Source organism: Gavialis gangeticus, unplaced genomic scaffold (assembly GCF_001723915.1).
Source record: "Gavialis gangeticus isolate Ggan-Ray unplaced genomic scaffold, GavGan_comp1, whole genome shotgun sequence".
Lineage (NCBI taxonomy): Eukaryota > Metazoa > Chordata > Crocodylia > Gavialidae > Gavialis > Gavialis gangeticus.
Window position 1 is genome coordinate 58,436,521 of NW_017728992.1, and position 17,856 is coordinate 58,454,376.

The 17,856-nt window shown below is 41.9% G+C and overlaps 1 protein-coding gene across 2 annotated transcripts in view; it reads right to left on the minus strand.

Annotated features, from left to right (window-relative positions):
* JARID2 (jumonji and AT-rich interaction domain containing 2) overlaps positions 1 to 17,856 on the minus strand; it is a 410,278-nt gene that overhangs the window by 102,402 nt on the left and 290,020 nt on the right. For both annotated transcript variants that reach the window (XM_019523000.1, XM_019523003.1), the window contains one exon: positions 10,764 to 10,933. In XM_019523000.1, the coding sequence (XP_019378545.1) occupies positions 10,764 to 10,933 (170 nt within the window). The remainder of the gene's footprint in view (positions 1 to 10,763; positions 10,934 to 17,856) is intronic.

Genomic DNA, 17,856 nt, shown 5'->3' on the forward strand with positions numbered 1-17,856 from the left:
TCTTTGTGGCAGTTTGGAGAGTGGGTGTGGGGGGGGGGGGGGGGGAATGTTAAAAAAAAGCTGGGGAATCATTTGAGAGGGATGCGACTCAATTTCAAGCAGTTAGAAGACTCATGGAAGTCACAATGCTGCATTTTCCAATCAAATGTCCCTAAAGCTCTTTTAAGCATTTGTGGAAATGTATGCCTTTGCTTACTTGCTTCCATCTTCTATGTGTTTATATCTCCTCTTCCTTCCTTCCATTGCTAATCCTTTCTTCACACCTTCATCCCTACCATTTTCTGTCATTTCTTCTTCGCTCTCTCCTTCACTCTTTCTTATTTTTCAATGTCTTTTCTTGTCATTGTCTCTCATGGTCCCTCTGTGGGCTCTCCAATCCCCACTAGCTCTGTTGTCTCTTCCCTTTGTGCTCCACTTTTTTGCTCTAACTCTTTCACTTCCTACATTCTCATCCCTATATCCCTTGCCTTCCCATAGATCTATCGCCCCAGCTCTCTCTCTCTCATATTCAAAGCCCTTACAACTGCTCTAATTACCAAATTACCCAGGCTGGTGTTGCTTTGGTACAGCTAACAGCTTTACAGATGAAAGGTAATCTTCTAACAGAATCTAAAAGTACTTTCTTATTCAGGTTTGACATTTCCTTATGCCCCTGCATTCCAGAAACCACAGTTTAAAATGATACATGAGAAACACAGGAGATATGCCCTAATAAATACCAGTGATAGAAATAACCAGGCCACTAAGTTTTGACTCCCAAAAAAGATAACAGCTAAGTGGGAGCCACGTTCAAGAGAGTTGAGTGTCATTGGAAAACAAGGTCACTGAAATCTGCCGAAGTTACGATGCATACCATTTTTATGATAGTGACAGTGAAGTCACGCTGCTGCAAAACTGTAAACAAACAGGAAACAGGACGACACATTGTTAAATAGCACAATGTACGTGCCTGTGTGTGCGAGAGAAAGACAGAGAGATTCTGCGCTTTGCAGAAGATCTGTTAGAACAGTCTGGAAACTGTATTTTTGAGGCCTTAATAATTAAGATATTTTAATTTAGGCACCACTAAAATTTACTAGAACATAATTCCCAGGCCTCCACCTTAATTAGAAAACTTGTCCTGGGAAAATTTCCTGAAGTTGGCTACTAATCATAGCTTTTCTGCTATAACCTTCCCTGTAAGAACCATCTCCCCTGAAGGGAGGAGGATGGGAAGAGAACCAATTCTCTAACTTTTATTGCTCCACTGTAACATTTTCAACCATAAATAATTGTGGAGAGTAAAGGCAACTTAAGTACACTAAAACAGAAGCTATTAGGCATAATTTTATCTCAGTCAAAGACAATATCGTAAAAGCAGAGAGCATTGTACATGTTTCTCTCTACATGCGCTACTGAAAGATACTAATTATGCCTTTGGAAAAGGGCATATGGGCTCCTTCAAAGAAGCTATTTAAAGATAAGAACACTGCAGGCAAACACTTCAGACATATCTGCACTATTCTGCCCCTTCTTGTGTTGGAAATTCTAGGTCAGGATTTACAACTAAAAATAAAGGAAGAATAATGCTGCCAAACCTGGTCAATACTATATTTCCAAATATCTCAGAACATAGATCAGTTTTTAAAGCCTTTTCATCTTGACCAACTGGCTTTAAAAAAGGTAAATGCTACTTTACATCCTCAAGTGAAATGTTTGAAAAAAATAAATACTGATTTCCAGAACGTCCACAGCCGTTAATATTTCTGGTAATAGAGGGTGACCATACATCCCAGGCAAACCAGGACAATCCCAGCTTCCATAGCCTGGCCCTGGCCGATTGGTCAAAAGTCCTGGTGCTGAGTCCAGTGGGGCACCAAACAGGCTTGTGGGCAGGTACTGCTGCTGCTGTGCAGGAACAAGGTGGGCTAGAGCAGATGCCACCCTGCTCACAAGTGGCATGTCCTTGTTCCCACATAAGAGCAAACATGCCTGCCCAGCCACCTACCTGGCGCACCATGCTGCTCCGCGCCCCCGCTGGACTCTGCTCTGGGACTTTTGACCTACAGACCAGGACTAGACTATGGAAGCTGGAACTATCCTGGTTTGCCCTGTGCTAATGCAAACCTGCAGGTAAACTCACTCTTTCCTAAATTACAGTTTGCTTAAAAAGTAATTAGGATCAAGCTTTCAGAGGCAATGTGATCTATAACCCAAAGTGATATAGACCCCTACAAATGAATCTTTGTTCCTTTTTTGGAACCAGAGTGTTTTCCACGTAATGGTATTAGACTGAGGTTCCACAGAATTAAATCAGGATTTATCTGCTAAAACGTATAAAGAAAAAAAAATCCATCCCCAGGAGCAGTGTGCATTTCTTCTAACTGGAATTTTTAAACTACTTAAAAGGGGGAAAAAAACCATCAAGGTCCATTTACAAAGCACTGATGGGAGCTGTAAGTTTGCAAAGCTTTATGCATTTTTTGGGTAGAGATTGAGAGAGAGGAAGAACAGCATCACAGAGGAACTGAGCTAGTTCATTGGCTTGTATCGGCAGGGAAGATTTACTTCCTATAAGCATTGTTTGTTCAACACTTGAAAGAGGTTTAACGCTTTTATGAAGGGACACAAAGCAATAAGACCTTGTGGGCTGCAATATCAAGGTTTGATATTTTGCAATACTATCTGGAAAGGGAATTTTGGCAGGAAACCCAACTGCGCCTTATAAATTCTCCACTGTTCTGGTATGTTTTACAAGATGTGACTGTACACTTCATTTCAAATATGCTCCCCCACCAACCGAACTCCAAAGCATTGAGGCCCACAAGCAGCTCACAAAAGTCTACAGGTCAAAGACTGGCATAATCAGAGGAGGGGCACCCCATTCTGAGAGCTAGAGAGTGTCAGAACATGCATCACAAACATTCGTACTTTGCTGTAAGTTTATACTGTGCATTTGACAAAGCTACTTTAGGGAAAAAATATTATTGAGTAAAGTATTACATGCTAGTTTTCCCTCAGGGGATGCTCACACTCAAGCATCACAACTCATACTCTGGACTTAGCAATCAATTAGGCCCCAACCTAGCACAGTATTCTGCTGAGAGACCGTGCTGAAATCAATGCATGTGAGCAAGGGATCCATGCTAATGGGTCACACTGCAAAACTGAGACCTATGCTGAACACTTTTTAAAGAAAAAATGCTATTCAATTGCATCATGATGCTAGGTTACCATTGATCACATAATTGCTACAGGCTAAGTACAGACAGTCAAAAAGCCAGAGGCTGAATTGATTCAACCTTTACAGGTTAGTCTAAGCTGCATAGATTGAACCGATAAGAAAATGAACAGACATTCACTTTTGATTCTGGAAATGCGGCCAGATGCCTGCAGTGGCCCAGGCCAGAAGTTGCCTCCCTGCTCCACTAGAGCACACAGCTCAAATCGAGGGTCCGGGAGAGAAATTCAATAAACTAATTTAACCTAATTCAGTTAAGTCTGATACTACATCCATCTACGTTTATCTTAAAACTGGTTTTGACCATTTTGAAAGTGTTTTATGTGCACTGAACTTCTGTTTTGTTACAGATTTGAACTGGTTTCCGATCACTTATACTGGTTTATGTATAATTTTTATCTCTAGCCACAAAGATTAAAGCCTGCTAGGAGTTTTAGTATTTTGTGAGGGAGAAAGGGTAAAACACTGTATAAGGATTTACCTGTACAATTCAGCAGGAAGTTGCACAGCTGAAGCCACCAACATTTTTGAAAACTTGTCTCTCTCCATTTCTGTGTACCACTTGCAAGGAAACAACAAGTTTTCTATTACAGATTTTTCCTTTCGCTACACTTGCATGAGTGGGGAGGAGTTAAGGACAGTAGAAAAACCAAGGGCAATATCTGAAGAATGAAGGTCACAAATTATCGAAGGATAAGGTTTTTATTCACTTATGCCCCAGTGTTCTAGCCAACAGTTGAAAATCAGTACCGTCTTTCTGCTTAGCAATCACCAGATAATCTGACATTAAATATTTTATGGAATGAGAAGCAGGGATGGAGGTGTGCTGAAGGATATTTGGGTGAAGGAGATGTAAGGGACGCATGTGCTAAGCTAGATGCATCTACATTCCCATCCCACTTTCCAAATTACTTTGTTCACCCTTGCTTCCCCAAACAGCAATGTTGATTTCTTCCTCCACAAAGATATTTATAAGTTCTAGGATACAACAAAAATACACAAACTGAACATTCCTGAATCTGTATTTCAAAAGGATATATTCATTATTTTATTTAAAATAAAAGCTTTGAAGGGAAACAATGTAACACATATTTGCCACAGCCTCAGGCAGAACTGTGGAAGTTGGGGAAAAAAGGTCATATTTTTAAGTGACATGTTTTTAAAAAGGGGAAAAAAACCACAATAGAACTGTGATTTAAAGGGACTATAGCAGGTATGCTTAGCATTAACTATGAGATTCTACAGCTTGCTTTTTAAAAAGATTAGAAACTGAATTTTTTTCCATGATTCTTTTACAGAACCAATATTCTCTTACAGCAAGTCTGCCCAAGTAGAGCAAACTGGAATACATAATCATAGTGTTGATTTTGAGAGAGGTCGGGAATGGACAGTTAGTTTCAATAAGCCTCTCTTCCTTAACACAAATAAGCTAAGAGTTTTTTGTGATGTCTTTTATTGGACCAACTGTATAACTACATTATTTAATTATACCATTCGTCCAATAAAAGACATCACATCATAAAACAAATAAACACAAACAAAAAACCCAAAGCCGTGCCCCTCATACATTTCCTGGACTGTCACAGCTACAACAACCGTCTAAGCCCACTAACACAAACAATTTCGTTAAAGAAAGTAATTTCAAACCATCAGTGCTACATTTAATTAAATTTTATAAAAATAAACTTTTCTTGTAGGCACAAAGTGTGCACTTTTAATCACTTGCTAGAGTAGGGTAGTGGTTCTCAACCTTTTTACTCAGGGCACTACTCAGAAAAATGCCAGCTCCTAGCTTCTACTCATTCTTCTTAATGACAGGGGGAAAAAAAAAACAGTAATTCTTCTGTTGCAAAGAGCTCAGAAAAATCTCAACAGGTCAAAATGTTTTTCACATTATGGATTATTATTTGAAATCTCTGGGTTTAATCTTGTGAGTCACATGTAGGTGTTTGCATACATAACAGCTACATGGCACCCGGCTAAGAACCATTGGTGTAGCACCCGGTCTAAGCCTCTAAAGTTCTTCTGTCAGCTTATCCATCAGAGGTGCAATTCCTGAAGGACATGGCTGTGCCAGAGAAAGCACCTCAACACAGACACAAGCTTATCCTGCAAAAAAGTGCTGTTCCTTGTCTAGCAGGTATAAGCTGCATCCATACTAGGGATGCTGTATACCAGTACAACCATTCTACCAAGGAGTAGAGTCTGGCTATGCCTACACTAAGAATAAGAATGCCTGCATATTATATCAGCAAAATGCTGCTATTGTGGACATGCTACAGGGACACAGCTGTGTACTTGCACCAGCACAGCGTAACCACCTCCACCAAGCAATAACAAGCTTTATCAGTATAAACACAGAACTGTCTGTATAAGTGCACATAAACTTTGGGATTCTGCTGCAACAGTGACTCTGGCTAATGGTCACACCACTTCACAGCAGGGCTGACAGAAATCTGCAATGCAGATCCAGCCTAAATCTCCCAACTTCTCACTGGAAGTCAGCTAAGTATTTTTTTTGGGGGGAAGCATGGTATCTGAGGAGAACCTTTGAAGTTTTCCACCCAGCATTGATTGCACGTGTCAGGATGGAGGGACGGGGGTCACTTCCCACATTCTTTATCAATCTCAGTCGCATCTCTTGACAAGCTCGGTATCATCAACATAATAAAATTTTTATATATAATTTTTTTCTTACATGGGCGACTCTGACCTTTTAGGAAGATGAGACTAACACACACACACACACACACACACACACACACGCGCGCACGTCCCGTATTGGATCAGCATTGATACAAGGAAAATTGACTAACAGACACACACACACACACACACACACGCGCGCGTCCCCTATTGGATCAGCATTGATACAAGGAAAATTGACTAACAGACACACACACACACACACACACATACACGTCCCGTATTGGATCAGCATTGATACAAGGAAAATTGACTGAATTGGCAATCAGCTTTTTTTGGCTGATGTGGCCGACAATACCACAGATAAATGCCCGTACATATGTGCAGCCCAGCAGCACCGAGAGCAGCTGGGTCTGGCTGGTAAGTGTGTTGTGGGGAGCGGGGGAGGAAGAGGAGGGCAGATTGAGGCCCCTGTAGTGCACAAGGGAGTGGGGGATGGAGCTGCAAATGGCTCAACAGGGGGAGAGGAGGCAGCTCCCACCACTACGTACACCCCTAGAAGGGCATATGGGGGGCATGTGCTCCCGGATCTGTGCATGGGGTGAGGGCAGGTTACTGCTGCGGGCTGGGCCAGGGCAGCGCTGGGAGGGGGTGGTATGGAGAATTCTGGGGTGGCTGCAGCCCCATCCAAAGCCCCAGACTCAATGGCTAAGGATAGAGCTTACACATCAATTGGTTTAAGAGGTCAGAAACTGGTTTAAACCCGTAACAGAACAGAAGTTTAGGGCACATAAACCAGTTTCAAAATGGCTGAAACTGGTTTAAGATAAACTTGGTTGAATATAGCATCAGACTTAACTTGGTTGATGAAACTTCTGTCCCAGACCCCTTCCTGGTTCAGGTTAAATCAGAGTCCCCCAGCATCCCACCATTTTGCAGCCCTGGGCTGGGCTGTCTGCTCCAGAGAACAGGGCTGGCCCCACCCCTCTGCTCCCTATTCAGAGCAGAGGGCTGGCTCACTACCCTGCTTCCTCCCCCCCCGGCAAACCCCTGCTAGAGTTTGAGGCCAGGGAGGGGAGTTAAATATCCCTTCTGCCGAGTGCAGAGCTGCCCTGGCCTGCTTACTTAGTACTGACTGCAACTGTGGACTACAAATCTTAGAGGCATCTGGAAGCAGGAAGAAGAAGTGATGAGCAACCCCACATAGTCCAGCTGCTGTGAATGTGGAATGAAAATCCCAGAGACCTCACGGGCAGCAGGAAGAGGAAATGAATGCACAACCCATGCTGGCTACATGCCAGTAACCCATGCTGTAGCACCCCCTGGCTTCTAGCTTGAACCACTCCAGGCATGTGGCTGCATTTCCTGAATCAGAAGTGAATGTCTGTTCATCTGCTTATTGATTCAAATTTTGCAGCTTAAACTAACCTGCAAAGACTGAATCAATTCAGCTTCAGGCTTTTTGACCATCTGTACTTAACCTATAAGGTAATGACAGAAGCATGCACAGGGGATGGATCAGGGGGCAGAAAGCCTCTCTGATTCCACTATCAGTCTTTTAAAGGGGCTTGATTAAAACACCCAAGTTCAGCTCTCCCACTGCTTTTCCCCTCTAGCATTTAGGTGGGGGGAAGAGAGAAAAATCAATCTTTTTTTTTTTTTTTTTTTTTAAATGTGCAAGCACTGTGTGAAAGAAACCAACACTTTTGCATTTTGAAGAAGTTAAGAACGGATTGCAAATCTTCAACCACACTATAAAACATGTATTTCTTTACAGCTGAACATCTGCTAGAAGAAATTACAGGTATGAGATCCAAATGTTCATTACTGAGAGAAAATATTTCAGACTATAGTAGTGGATTAGGACAAGATATCCATGTCTCATTATTGCATTATTAAAATCAGAACGTTAAGGGAGGAAAAAAGTGTGTCTCCCTCTCCCATTCAAGTGATTTTTCAAAGCTCCCACATCTGAGGAAAGCTATAACAATATATGTTTAATAAGTAAGCCGCAGAAAAAAAAAAATCTGTGTGAATGTGCCCATGTGCGCACACACGCCAGCTGAATTTTCCCACAAACAAACTGTGTCAATTGGCCCAGAGCACAGCAGTTGCAGGCTGCCAACAGACTGAACAACCTCACAGCAAAGTAAATTAGAAATACATTTCCATGGATTAGCTTTCAAGGGACTAGCTTGTGATTTTAGACTCCACTGGATTCAACTTCTCACAATCCATCTATTAAAAAACCCTGACCATCCTCAACCCTCTTCAGAGGAGAACTTTGCAGACTGAATGAGAGCATCAAGATAGATAATTTAGCATCCTCAGTCCAAGTTTATGAGCAGTTGAATGCATTTAAAGGCGGATATTCAACCATGCTTCACTAGGAGGAGAAAAATCAAGGGAGACAGCTCTGGGTGGTACTGATCAGTCACCTTTGAGTTGGGAGCACAGTGTTGTAACACAGGGGTGGATTAAGATTTACTGGGGCCCTGGGCAAACAGAAAATTAGAGGCCCCCCTCACACTGCATTATAAACATGAATGTTTCAAAAAGCATTAACAAATAGGCCCTTTAAATGTTTACATGGTGCATTAATAAATAAAGCACAACACGTGATGTCAAAATTAACTACTCAATTTTGCCAAACAAAACTGAATAAAACAACTGCCTTAGGAAAATGACTCAGATGCATGGGATCACCATAAATGTATAACAGCATGAAAGGAAAGATGTTTTAGTTCAGTGGTCATGTAGACTCATTTGACTACTTTTTTTTAAATACACATTTTACATTGTACCTACACTACGGTAAACTACTACAAGAAAAATACATGCCAGACCTATAGCCTCAAGTAAGAGTCTAAGAATACTGTTAAATTAGTGATTCTTGCAATTACAATAAAGCAGTAGGCCTACATAATACATCTCAATATCTTTACTGACACTTTAAACATGTGCTAAACTTTATGTCGATATATACAATAATATGCACACATGCATAATCCCTCTCTATATACATGTATCCCTCTCTATATAGCTAGCTACATAGATGTATACATACACACATGCACACTCTTTCTCTCTCTATCTAACGTACCTCTCTAGACAGACAGACCTGTATCTAATGACTCCTTGGAAGAGCTCATACTTCTCCACATGAGGTGCCATCACTTGGGAGAGCTGCAGACCCCCTGAGACCTGACCCCTGAGAGGAAGGGAGGGAGGGAGGGAGGGCAGGCAGGATCAGACTCCTTTCAGGCACAGGAATGGGAGAGAGAGAGAGAGACCAGTTGGGCAGTGAGGGGCAGGGACAGGGGGGATCCTCAGTGCTGCCTCACCCCAGTTGTCCCTATGGAGCAGTCAGACAAGTTAGCAGTCAGCCACCACCTCCCACTGGCTCTCACGCATTTAACACATGAAGGAGTTTCAGTGCTTCACAGGACTTTCGCCTGCAGGCTGGGGAGTGCAGTGGGCTCCTGCCCCCAGGGGGCCCCTGATTGGCAGAGGCCCCTGTGCCCATGCATTAATCTGCCCCTGCTGTAACAGCAGCAATAGAAATCTGTGATGTGAGAGTAGTAAATTGATATAATAGATGACAGTGGCAAACTTCAGTGGTGTCACTAGACTAGGATGGGGTAGCCAGGGCAGGAACAAGGACATTTCTTTACATCAAGGAACAGGATGGAAAGGGCAAAGGAAACAGCAATCATCCACTCTAGCACATAAAGCATAAAGCACTGAATAGCTATGCAGGAACTGGCAAGCTTGACATTGAAAGAAATATGGCTATAACTTGGGTCTAGTGCCACTATTAGGAGATAGAACATGAAAAAAATGCCCTCAGGACCCTATGCAGAGGCAGGACAAATCCTATCCTGGGAAAAACAGCATGCAACTTGGCTGAATAGCACAACACACAAACAGGATCTCTTCCTTTGATTTCACCACAAGACAAAAAGTACCTGAACATCACTCAAAGGTTTTGTCTTCATTGCTCAGAAAGGCACATTCTTACTACAAGGTCACTATCACATATTAGCCACCCTACTGTAAAACCACATCAAAGATCAGACACCAGGAATTTTTCTGTAAGGAAAGTAGGTGACCTCAACCCCCGGTGAAGGGTACAGTGTTCACCTTATCCAGGTGAGCAACAGAGAGGGTCTGGGCCCTGGGCTGAGGCTGTGCCAGCTGCACCAGTGGAAACTTGGCCAGCAGTGATGGCAACTGCTGTTCATGTGCCCTAAGTGGCAACTAGGGCTGATGCATCACTCATTATGCTACTGACCGCAACCACCTACCCCACTATAAGCCTACAGCTGCCTTCTCTCCAATAGGATTTGACAGTGAAACAGCTAATATGCATTAGTTATCATGTAGTAAACAATATTTTGGAGAGCAATGAGAAAGACAAAGTCAAGCTTTTGTTCTAATCAGACAAAGCAGGTACAGTGAGGACAGACTAAAGGGCATCTATATGTGGAGAAACAGAAGAGCTAACTAGAATTCCTCTCTTTGTGGAAATGACATACAGAGGGTTAAACAGAGCTTCGACTTATTCAAGCAGACAAAGTGAGGGAATAAAGGACAGGGAGGGAGACAAAAACCTAGTCAGGGTGACAGGGTACTATGCATGAAAAGAAATTTCTCTTTGCAAAATTATTGGCCTCATGTTATAGTCTGATAATGATGGAGTCTAACACTCCTATATACACACACAGGAGTGCTGGACACCTACTCCTTCTGCTCAGTCACATTACTGATTGGAAATGAGTGCAATAATGTGTGCAGCACGCTCAAGTGCTGCACCAGGCAGTACTCCCAGCATGGGGCACTGCATCCTGTTCTCCGGATTACTGATTATTTCCCTAGGTTGCTGCAAGATTCCTACCTCGAAGGCAGAGAAATGTAAGGAAATCTTCTGTCTTGGGCTTCCTTTTCGAGAGGTCAGATATTTGAGTAGCGGGAGGGGGTAACAATGGTTCCACTATCTTTATTGGAGTTGTGCTGGGACTGTTTGGCTGGGACTGAGCAAACTTCCTTTGTGCTTGCAGCCTCGGCCTGTGAAAACAAGAGAGAGTATCATGTTAGGCAGAACTGAAAATATACTTTCAATGTAAACAGCTCAATGTGAAAAAAGAGGGATAAAACCAGAGGGTTGTCAGTTGCATCTTCCATAATCATATCAAGTTGGCAATGAATTTTTCAAGTTAAAAGAACTTAATCATTTTTAAAATGGTTGTAAGGTGCTTATCTTAAAGTATTGGCTAATTTTTAGCTCTTCTGTGTGTTGTTTATCCAGCTGGCACCAAGCAACACATGAAGAGAATTTCTTGTCAGCTGGCTACTGTAACATAAGCTTCAAACATTTTAACATGCTAATGGACAAATCTCTGTTTCTTTCCTTCATGATACCCTCTTCTCTCCCCTCACCCCCTTTTTTTAAAGGTGTTTTGCTTCTACCTACAGTAGAACCATTTTATATCCTGGATATCTTTAGCTCCATTACAAATTTCTAAATTTGCTAGATCTTCAGTCCAAATGCCCAGATATCCTGAAACTGAACCCTGGAATGGTAGTACATTCTTCAGTTGTACTGTTATGCATCTATTAGTATACAATTTTGTAACAGCTTCAAGGAAAGTATTATTGATAGGCAAAGAAAACACCAGGGCTTTCCTTCTCACCATCAGCAGCTTGATGGAGATTTGCACTTAGGCTAGTAAAATATTCAGGTTAATCTTGCAAGCCTACATTAAAAAGAACAAAGAATGCAGAAAGGCAGCACGAAGGCCTCTCATTCCTGACACTGCAACAAGCTGGATCTCCAGCGTAAACTGTATGTTATGCATCATCATGTATGGTTCAGAGAATCAACGTGGTTTCAAGTGTTCATGGCAGAAACTAAAAAACTCACTTATTTGAAGGCTCTGAAGGTAGCAGGTAGCAATAAACACATTTTTCTTTAAAAAAAAAAACTAGAGAAGAAATATGTTTAAGGGAGAAAGACTATGGGTGGGAAGGAGGTTAATTGAAGAGGAAAAAGCTTAGCGCCTCTCCAGGAACCTAATTCTGCAAAAAACGTAAATACATACTTAAGCCTAATCATGGCCAATGACATTTTAACTTATTTTCTGGACTAAGGTATAGTCAACTGACGCTTTGAGAAGTCTGACTAACCTAACGCATTAGAAAATAAGTATTTCATAGCACTCAGAAATGCAAATGTTATTCAGAACGCCAGAAGTTAATTCACAAACTAATAATTTTATAAATGCTGGTTTAATATTTGTGTTTTTGTATCCAACACAAAATAATAAATAAATAAATAAATGAGGAAAGAAAGAGTCAGCCCAAAGGTGATTAACAGCAGGACAGAGAAAAATATACCTGGAACCCAAAACATCTATTTTTAGAGGGAAAAGGAGATGAATTTCAATTGATGATTTCTTCTATCAACAAAATATTAATCCATTGTGAAACTCAGCTGTGCGGAGCTTCAGTAGTGGATTAGATTTGGAGGAGATTCAGCCTGATTCGGTGACCGAATCTCCAAATCCAAATAAAGAAGGGAGACCAATTAAAAGCTCTGAATTGAATTGGAAGCCTCTGAACAGATTCAGAAGATTCGGCCTATTCGGAGATTTGGCCATAGACTAAACAGACAGCAGCCCTCAGCACACTGGACACAGCTGTCTCCAGCTGCTAAGTATGTTATGGTGGGCACAGCAGGGAGGGAAGGGGCATGGGAGGGGGCAGACTGATGCCCCCACAGCAAGGGAGGGATTAGGTCTGGGAGAAGCTGCCCAGCCAGGGCAGGAGGCATGGGACTTTGAGAGGGGAGAGGGGTGCAGGGGGCGTGACATGTAGGCGTGCTAGCACTCAGAGCAGGGGCTATGCCCTGTTGTCGCTTGCCCAGCTGGGGGGGGCAGGGGCTGGACGCGAACGCGGCTTGCTCCAGGTGGAAGGGGACAAGCGGCAGCAGGGCATATCCTCCATGCCCAGCAGTGCTGCACCTGCATCCTGAGCTCCCACCCTGTGCTAGCTGGACAACTGTCAGCAGCGCTCGCCCCCCTTTACACTGGCTGGGCAAACGGCGACACTGCCCAGCCCCCCACCCCAGCTGGCAAGCAGCAGCAGCGCCAGCCCCCTCCCACCCCGGCTGGCAAGCGGTGGCAGCACCCCCCCAATGCTCCCCCGTGCCAGCAGGCAAGCAGCGGCAGCACCTGCCCCCCCCACCCATGCCAGCAGGGCAAGCAGTGGCAGGGTAGAGCCCCCTCTCCCAGTGCTGATGCGGGGTGGCAGCCCAGCTGGGCTGCTTTCCCATCCCTGTTTCTAGATCATGTTGGGGCGGGAGGCAGCGGCCTAGCACTGGGGACGGAGAAGCAACCCAGCTGGGCTGCTTCCCGCCCCCGGCACAATCCCCATCCCCAGTGAAACGTCGAAACAGAAAGGCTGTTTCGACGCTGTTTCAATGGAACAGAACAGAACAGCTGTTTCAAATTGAAATTAAATTAGAAATGGAATGCTGTTCTGTTGAACTGTTGAAACCCAAGGCAAAATGGAACGGTGCCATTTCGCACAGCCCTAATGGGTATCAAGAGCAAGATAACAATTCAAGTGCTTGCCAAATACCTTCTAAAATCTTTGGAAGCTTTGTGATGGATATTATATATAAAATGCAGTTGCTCAAGACAGGGTTTTTTGTTGTCCTCGTGTTGATCTAAGGACATAAGTGCAAACTTCCACCTATTTACATTCTCACTGACATCCTGTCACTTTTAGCTTCTTTTATTCCTTGGAGATCTCAGAATAGCAGAGACACCCTATGCCTGAAGAAGGGTGCTTGTCCCCAAATGCTTTCAAAGAACTTTTTTCCAACTACTCAGCTGGTCTAATAAAAGATCTTGCTAAAGACAAGGGGGTCTAAATGCTTGCGGGGAGGGGAAGGAATAGCAGTACTTTCTACATACTCTTTAATAAAAGCAGAAAACAAAAGCAGCATTTACTTTGTTGCCCCTATAATCCGACACTAATTGTCCTTGTAGTGAATTATACTCCTTCATGACCAAAACACATCCACTAAACAGATATTCATATTTCTTGCTTATTTCCACCTCCTCAAGAGCTCATATATTGCTTATTATCTAAGGCACTTATATTCTATCTGGAAGACATTAGTTTAACATATATATTCCTTTTATTTAGGAACAATGATCTTTCAGGAAGAACTTCTCTCTACATATCAATCTATGCCTCCCCAGAAGTATTCAGTTGGTAAACCAGAGTGCTTCTACAAATTTATGCAGGCTGAAGAGCTCTTGCAGAGGATGAATGGGATTTTAACTTTAACCAACTCATTTCTATCACCAAAACCGTGCATGTGGCCACAGAAAAATGCTGTGTGTTGAATTCTATTCTACCCCAAATATGTACTTTCTAGCCAAAAAGCAGACCGGAAAGGTTAGGGGTTAAGATCTTTGCTTGCTGGTATAATACGCAAAACATTCTTACTGCCCCCAGCTGATATGCTTGATACTCTCTTCCAAAGATGCTATAAAAATGTAATTTAAGCAAGTGCTTCTTACAGGTACCTGTTCATAACCACTACAAGCAAAAAAGACAGCTAAATTGTAATATTAAGTGGGTGACATTACAAAAACTTTAGAGTTGAATATTTCACACCCGTCATAAGGTTTAATACTACCCTTTGGAAAAAGCATTAACCACATTATTTGCAGCATTTAAACCCAACATGCTCAGTTTTTTGGAGTGTTGAATGGTGAATATGGAACAACATGTATATTTATCATAAAGACTAATATTCACTTAATGAATAAATCAAAGGACATGACATTCCAAAGTTTTGATGCATACAGTGCATGCCATTCCTTCTGGTTCCACACCAGCGCTGCCCCCCATATTGCCACCACCTTTTCCAAAGCATAATCCCCAAGTCTACACGGCCCAATATGACATGAACCCACATGGTGCAACTACTTCCCTGGGTGCATCTACACATGCGAATAATGCGGGATGAAGGAGGCAGGGAGTAATCTCCTGTCTCCAGCTGCCTGGGAGCAAATGTGCTCCTGGTCAGGCATCTACACGTACGCTACTGCTCAGTAAGAAATCTAGAGAGTGAATGTGCTACTTGTCTTTACAGATAGCAAATTTACTTGAGATTAGAGCAGGTTACTGCGTAGTAAGCGTCTACATGTGTAGACAATGAAACTTAATGTGCAATAATTAGCTCTAATCTCAAATTAAGAGTCTCTTGTACAGTAAATGTGCCCTCTAGCCACTAATTTGAGTCTCAAAGGTCTTCTAGTCTAGCAATGAAATCTGGTGTAGCAGAGCTCCCTCTGGACTGACTTCAGGCCTTGTGCCATGTCAAAAAGGAGACTGAGCTGGCATGTTTGGTCTTTAACTTATTGTCTGAATTGCATTCTCTTTTTTCTCATTTCCTTCTTGCCCACAGCACAGTGTAAGTTTATACACAATTTCAATAGCTTCATTTGAGTTAATATTTCCAAGTTCTGAAGAACTCAGTCTGGTTTTGATGACCTATTAAACCTCTTCATTTAGCTATACTAGAAAAATTCTTGCTTTCCCCCTTCCTTGTTTTGTTCATTATCCCTCTAACTCTGCACGTAAGTTGCAACCAATTTAAAGAGTTACCTTTTCTCTGTCTCAAGTGAAAGGATCAGTATTCAGTTTAGTTTGGTTTTGTTTCTTTTCCTTCCTTCAAATATAGTATTATTTTCAATGCTAAACTTTTGGTTTATTCATTTTCTTTGCTTTAAAGTCACTACTGCTTAATAGCTCAAACTGCAGATACTTTAGAACCAATTGCTGCCTTGTTACTTACAATTAAGCCAAGTATAGGCTCTCTTTTTGCGTGCTCCACGATTGTTACAAGAAGCAATTGTTTAAAGGTGTCAAGAAATTGCTTCTCCACAGTGGGCTCCATTGTGATACTTGACAAGTTTATACGCGAATCATCCACATTCCTCATTATTCTTGCTTTGTTGGACTTTGCTGCCTCTCTTGATCTCTCTCAATATTGTGCACTCAATCTCTTTCTTCTCAATATGGAGGGGAGTAATTCAGATCTACTAGCATATTTGTATTCTTACAGCCATACAAAATCTAACAAGAGAACACAATTGGATCCAAGGAATCTTTTAAACAGAACACTGCTTTGACATGTTTTCATTTTAACCTGTCCTTTCTACACAATTTACAGCTTGTAGTCAGACATTACAATATCCTATGCCTATCTCCCTATGAAAAAGGGTGTTTGTGCCTGAAAGCTTGCAAAGAACAATTTTTCCAACTATTTAGTTGGTCTAATAATAGCTATGATATCTACCCAAACAGCTTTGTCTTACAATACCCTGCTAATTTTACTCATTCTACCATATCCAGGCAATGCCTACTCTCCCCTTGCTAGGCATTCTAGTTCACCTAGTTTTTGCGATGAGCTTACTATATAAAAGATGTACTATATTTCTTCCCATGTGCTTACTTGAATTTAAATTCCTTCATCTGATGCCTTGCTGATTTAGCAAAAGATTTCTCTGGTATCTTTACCTGTTCCTATTCCACGTGATGAAAGAACAATAACCTTTGTACACATCAAATTTGAAACAGAAATGACAAGCAAGTTTATTTCCCTATACATGGTGAAATTCCAAACATGATGTGCATTTATGCAGGGATTTTCTTATGTCCATAGTGTCACTTATTACAGTAAATGCATCTACAAATGAGGTTCTCCAGACACACACACTTCATTCAAAAGAATCAAAGCCTCTTTATACATGGTAAACTTTATATGTGTTTAAAAAGTTAATAACAAAGCAGCTATTGCATAAGCACTTATACTTTCAGGCACTTAAGTTCTAGCTTTAATTAAATCAAGCCTGTCAAATGTACTCATTGGAAAACAAAGTCCTTGGGAAGTATGAGACCCGTGCAGGGAACATTCTTCACAGACCAATTGGAAAATGTGCTGCAGTTCCTCGTACACAGAAGTGGCCAAATGGAATTGTATCAGATCTTCCAAGCAGACTCACTTCTGCCTAACAAGAAACATAAAGCACTCATACCAAATTGTATTATTTTTTCCTTTTACCAGCTCAAACCCAGTGGTGCAGAATGCCTTGCGTCTCTATCAAAAGACCCTCTGCCAGTTATTAAATGCACACTACACAGGTAAATTTTTTCACTCTTTTGTCTCAGAAAGTAAAGCTTATGGTTTTAAACTTATTCAGAAAGGAATGAGACAACAAAAAATTGCTTTTTTACATGTACACAGAGAGATTTGATAAATCTCCCTCTGCAGAAGCATTTTTCAGCTAATCTTCTGTCCAGCAATGCTGAACGTTGTTGCAATCTCCACAGACTTCTGGTATTTAGACATGGCTCTAATGACTGGGAGCTAAAACACAGCATCAGACACAGTCCTGGGCATGAATTGTACCCCTCGAAGAATGGCAGGTGTGAGGACTCTAAGGCATATCCAACTTATATTTCCTGTGCAGTTTCTCTCTTGCTCTAGGAGTAGTCATTTATTACTTGTCTGTATTAGCAGTAAATTACTACTCACCCTTCTTCCACCACACCAGGCTCAGAGACTCCAGCCAGCTAGTAGGTGGTGATGAACCTGAAGCTCCAACCACTCCCTCTTCCTTCCCATCTTCCTCCCTTCCCTACTTGCTCTGAGAAGGGAGGAAGAGGGCAGGGGCAGAAGCCCCACTTACACGAGACCTCAGAGTGCAGGTGGCTCATAAGCAGGGATCTTGGTTTTCTGATTTAAAAAAAAAATCCCCAATTTGAACAAAACACCACTAATTTTATTTATATCTATCAATATAGATATATTAGTGGTGTTTAATTTTAATCACAGAAAAATGTGGATTTAGGGTTACTTTTTTGTAACTAAAAATTGGGGATTTTTTTTTTTTTTTTTTTTTTTT